General features: G+C 36.0%; 1 protein-coding gene across 1 annotated transcript in view; it reads right to left on the minus strand.

The window, feature by feature from the left end:
- The window catches only part of LOC107751542 (elongation factor 2-like), a 15,872-nt gene extending 10,514 nt beyond the window's left edge, over positions 1 to 5,358 (minus strand). The window contains exons 1-2 of the mRNA XM_016567282.1: positions 5,257 to 5,358; positions 3,420 to 3,634 (exon numbers count right to left, since the gene is read on the minus strand). Coding sequence (XP_016422768.1) covers positions 3,420 to 3,634; positions 5,257 to 5,259 — 218 coding nt within the window. The 5' untranslated portion in view covers positions 5,260 to 5,358. The remainder of the gene's footprint in view (positions 1 to 3,419; positions 3,635 to 5,256) is intronic.
- Between the last annotated feature and the right edge of the window lie 323 nt (positions 5,359 to 5,681).

Here is a 5,681-nt window from a genome sequence, read left to right on the forward strand (position 1 = left end):
AAAAAAGACACCTGACGAAAAACTTGACAAATTTCTGGACACTTATAAGGAAACAGCCATGCGAGCAAAACTACATAAATGTTATAATAGATAAATGAAATGTTTTTATTTAATTTTTTTACATGATTCCCAATTATTTATAATCACGATTTCTAATATTTGTACAGGCTTTACATTTTTATTTCAATGTAGCAATTAGCAATTCATTTAGTTTTATATTTGAACAGATTTGTTACGTGACAGCATTAATTAAAGTTTCTTAAGGGTCAAGATCATGTTATCTGCATCTCCTGCGCTCCATCAAACCACTCCCAAAATAGCTGTCACCACTCAAATTAATGCACGACTCTACATTATCTGAATAGCATGTGTGTAAGACTCGAATACAATTATGAAGTAATAATTTTATGATGAACAAATCTTTCAGTGAGTAAAACTGGCTGTGTCTGCAGTATTAAAGACTACACAACATTATTATATTATCTTTAAATTAATTTTTAAATGATTATTATTTTAAATTATTGTCCCTGGATCAGTAGGATACTCTTGTAACAAAGTAGTGGTGGTAGCGGACAGATTTTAAGTATCAGTTCTGCTTAAAAAGATGCGATCTAATCCTGTTTATATGAAATAAGCCTGCTCCCGAGCAGGTTTGAGCTTACGGACCTGTTGCTATGACAGCAAATCTGGGATGAGCTTGGAAGAACCAAACAATCCAAGATCATGCCAAATCATCAACAATCAAATCCAGCTAACTGAGTTAGCAACGTACGAAGAACGGGGCCGTGGTTGCGGTGCTTGTTTTGTTGTGTTTCGTATTATATTGGGTTGTTTTGCTCTTTGTTTTGTTGTGGTCTGTTTTTTGTGTTGTCTGCTTTTGTTTCGTATTGTGTTGTGTTGTTGTTGTTGTTGTTGTTGATGTTGTTGTAGTGGTGCTTGCTTTTTTTCGTGGTGTTTGTTTTGTGTTTTATTGTGTTATGTTTTGTTTTGTTGTATTGTGTTTTGCTTTTGTTTTTTTGTTTGTTTGTTTTTTTGGTGTGTTTTGTTTTTGTCTTCTGTTTTTGTTGTGGTGTTTGTTTAGTTTTTTTAAATAGTTTTGATTAGTTTTTTTGATAAGAAAAACTAAAATAAACACTCATAGTTAGTAGTAATAATTTTTTTCTTTTCGGCTGTAAAAATGCAGTTTTTGTCATACAAATACAGTACACTAAATTGTGAAAATTGACCATCACCATGCCACAGTCCGCAAAAATGTCACCTAAAGTAACTTGTGCTATTGACTTTATTTGATCAGTCCTTTAACTTTATTTGTGAGCTCTAACCTTGTCAGTGAATTGGCTCGTTTGGAATCGTTGCCTGGCATGCGGTCGCATCTTAAAAGATAATGTGTGTGCAGAGCGTGCGACTCTGAATGAGTAATCTGATTATTTTGTTGCTCGAGGTGTGTCGTAACAGCAAGCAGCATTTCCTGTGGAATCCTCCAGGCCCACTCCACGGCTGACTGTATGCAGGTGTTTTAATAATGCATGATTCCCTATCTCGAGAGGCACTCATTTGATACAAACTCTCCCTCCTCACGAGCTGCTCTGTATGCCACTGAAATTGCTAATCTGAGACGATTCCTGTAGGCCCGAGAAAACTCACCAGGGCTTCATAATGATGGAATGATTTTGTATAATAACAGATAACAAATGAAGAAGATCCTCTTATGCTTTGTTAGCAGTTCACTCAATTGTTTTGTTCAGAATATGACACTAATTTCATTTTTAGCTTATCTGATTGTAATTTATTCATCTTGTTGGTTGAATGGATCTGGAGCATTATGCATACTTTGTTTATGCAGAAATCCTGATGTTTTTATGTCTCAAGTAATGTCTGATGTGTTTACTGATTCATCTTGGCCATGGGAGATTATGTAGCTGAGATCGTCTGATTCAGGATTTCACAAGATACGAAAATCATAATGTTGTTTTATCTCTTCGGACAGGAAGTGCAAAGACCCTAGTTGTGTTTAATGAAAACGGAGACGCCCCTGGACGCTACGACATCTACCAATATCAGATAACAAACAGGTCGGCTGAGTACAGAATCATCGGCCACTGGACGGACCAGCTGCATTTAAATGTAAGGAGTTCATCTACGTTCCTTTTCAAGTGTACTTAAATGTTAGAGGCTGCCTATAAAACAGTTATTTACTTTGGTAATGATGATTATGGTGTAGACGACTGTCATAATGATTATGGCAATTACACTGTACAATTAGTGGTGTTGAATTAACACCCGTAATTCAGAAGTAACTTTTTTTGAACTATCACCCAAAAGCCAGTATTAGTTTTCCTACACCGTTCATAGGCTTGCAGCCTCCATGTTACAGCTAATGCTGTGAGATTTTATGTTTGTTTTGTCTTAAACATAAAATAACCTGATCCTGTTTGATCAAGGCATGCGACTGTTCTGACTTGTCCAATTTTCAGCATCAGTTTTTCATCTTGCATCAAAATTCTGTCTATTCATTGTTTGCATTTGAAATATATAGTGGGGTTTTGTTTTATTGTACCCAAGTGTACCTAAAATAAAAAGTGTTTAATATACAGGTTTGTGGCTCTTAATTTCCTATTAATTAACCATTTGTAATCTTATGTTCACTGTTCATTTTTTATAAATAAATATTAAATCTATATTCATTCATATAGTCAAATCGAATCGAGAATTGAAATCAAAAATCGAATCGAGAGCTTGAAAATCGAAATCGAATCGAATTTGAACATCTGAATCGATACAGCCACTCCCTACTGAACATCATTTATATGCATGCACGATAATGATTAGGTTCCATTTAATTGCATTTTATTTACAGGATTGCCATTTTAACTGCCTGATATTCCCAGATGTAGTTACGCATAATAATGTTCATATCTATTTAAAAGCATTTTATTTACAGACTTGCAATTTTAAAATTCCCTGATATTTCCACATTTAGTTATGCTATACGTACATGATGTTTACATCTATTTAACTGCAACTTCATAGGCTTGCAAATTTAAAACAGCCTGATATTTCCAGATTCGGTAATGCATGATAATGTTTTTCCTATTAAATTGCATTTTATTTACAGACTTGCAATTGTGAAATTCCCAAGTTAGTCATCATGTGCAATAACGTTTACATCTATGTTTACAGGCTTGCGAATTTAAAATCGATATTTCTAAGTTTAGTCATGCAGGAAATGTTAACATCATTAAAATCAGATTTGCATTTTAGAAAATTGCCTGATATTTCCAGGTTTAGTTATGCACAATAACGTTTACATCCATTTAATTGCACTTTTACAGGCTTGCAAATTTCCCTGCTATTTCCAGGTTTAATTGTGCATGATAATGTTTATACATTTAACTGCATTTTATTTGTAGGCTTATTACGTGGATTTGATGGTGATGCAGCGCTCTTGCTCATCCTTGCGCGTGTCAGTGAAACGGGTCTCTCCGGCGCGGGCCGAAGCGATGATTCCAGCCTTGGACACCAGAGAGTCGGTCAGTGTAGATTTCCCGTGGTCCACGTGCGCAATCACGGACATGTTACGGATGTTGGACTTCTTGTCCATGATGGCACGGATCTGGTCCACTGTGAAGTTCACCTGGAAGAGACACATTTGATATTAGTCATCCAAACTCAATTTACACTTGTTACAAATTATTTGTTCTTGACAAACCTCTTAGTAACAGATTAAGATTTCTAGATGACATTATACTGGTCCTTAACACATCAAAACTTCTGTAGGCCTTCTGTAGATATCAAATGTGAAATTTATATGAAACATGACCAGTGTTGGGAAGGTTACTTTGGAAATGTAATGGGCTACAGATTACAAGTTACCCTATTTAAAATATAATAAGTAGTGTAACTATTTCAATCACTTTATTAAAGTAATGTAACTGATTGCATTTGATTAGTTTTCTAAAGAATGTTTTAAACTGTTAATCATTTTGAAACATTTATAGCAGGTCGGGTTAACCTTACAGTAGCGCTCAACACTGATTACTGTCAGCCTTTCAAAATCCTTCATCACTAGAATTAAGACAATTTAATTTTAAAGCACAGCCGCCACAAAATCAGACTTTAGCACCTCTTTTTACTTTGAGGTCGTTCTGGGGTTAAACACGGATTCAAAATCATAACAAGAAATTGTTTATTAGTTATGAAACTGTTTTTGAAATCAAATCTCTGCATAGCTATGACAAAAACACTGGCATCTAACAATATATATATATATTTTTTAAAGCAGTCGATGCAATTTGGGAAAGAAATCAATTAAATCTGTATAAGTGTGAAAAAAATTCAGATGTAACCTCCTTTGTAATCGTTGACATTTTCACAAGTAACTAAATTTAATTACACATTTTTTCTAAGTAAACGTAACGGATTAGTTACATTTTGTAATTAAATTACGTAATTCCGATACACGTAACTAGTTACTCGTCAACACGGAACGCGACACGTGACTGTATATAAGTTACAGTAATGCGGTAACGAATTTTTGCATTATTTTGCCGCGTTAAACCCAATGGCTTTTATTCAAAGGCCAGAATAAATGCACCTGCTTAAATATTCACCACTAGCGCCCTTTTGACGGCCTACCGTAAGCCATTGCGAAACAATAGACGGTCATGTGCGTGATGTGGCCCCGCTGATAAACTGCACATACGGGATACAGCAACACGTGACTGCTGTGTGCCGGTGCGAACACACCCGACGCCTGCCGTTAAACCGACCGGCAAAGTGACTAAAACCGCACACAGCCCATCACAAACAGAGGGAAAACATAAGAACTAGTACTGGAATTAAAATATCAGGCTATGGAGTTAAAAAAAACATAATGGAGGGCTTCAGATGTGATTTTTCTCAAGCATGCGATTCTTTCCACAATACGTGGCACCGTTAGCTAACATGCTAACTAGGCCCGGCCTGACAAACAAACCAAACGACTCAAAATTACCCATTAAGGATTTGGTTCGAGTTATACTCGCTGAGTGAGATATTATCTAGTCAGAAACCACGATAAATAATTTGTAAAGCATTTTAAAAGTGAGTCGCGCCGCAAAACAGTCGCTGCCATTTTGTTTTGTGGGAAACAACTAGCCGGCCTTTTCCCGCACGCATTTTACCGAAAATCCCGTTAAACGCACAAATACTGCATCTGATATTAAAATCTGCTCGCTGCACATCTGTATCGAGTCAAAGAATACGTCTGATACGTACCATTTTGGCAGATGTTTCAGGATTCACTCAGCACTGATTTTAGAACAGAGAGCGCGCTGCCTTCCGCTGGTGGGGACAGGCAGGGAGAAGGACGCGTCACGACGCAGCGCGGGCTTATATTCAGGTGACGCTTTCAGCTAAGCGTCATGACGCACGCACGCGGCTGAAAGATACAGCTCCGCCTGGCGTCACACATGAGCAAAAGATGCGAATGAAATACAGCATTTACAAATATGACATAACTGAAATATGGAAGAAAAATCGAAAATAAATAAATAAACAGACACAATCATGCACATTTAAATGCTTAAATAAGACATTAGTTATATAATATTTAAGTAAATAACAATGAATGAATTAATTAATAAATAAATAAATAAATTAGACACACCCATACACATAAAATGTATATATAAACACACACA

The sequence above is a fragment of the Sinocyclocheilus rhinocerous genome, unplaced genomic scaffold (assembly GCF_001515625.1).
Source record: "Sinocyclocheilus rhinocerous isolate Xijiao unplaced genomic scaffold, SAMN03320098_v1.1 scaffold25470, whole genome shotgun sequence".
Lineage (NCBI taxonomy): Eukaryota > Metazoa > Chordata > Actinopteri > Cypriniformes > Cyprinidae > Sinocyclocheilus > Sinocyclocheilus rhinocerous.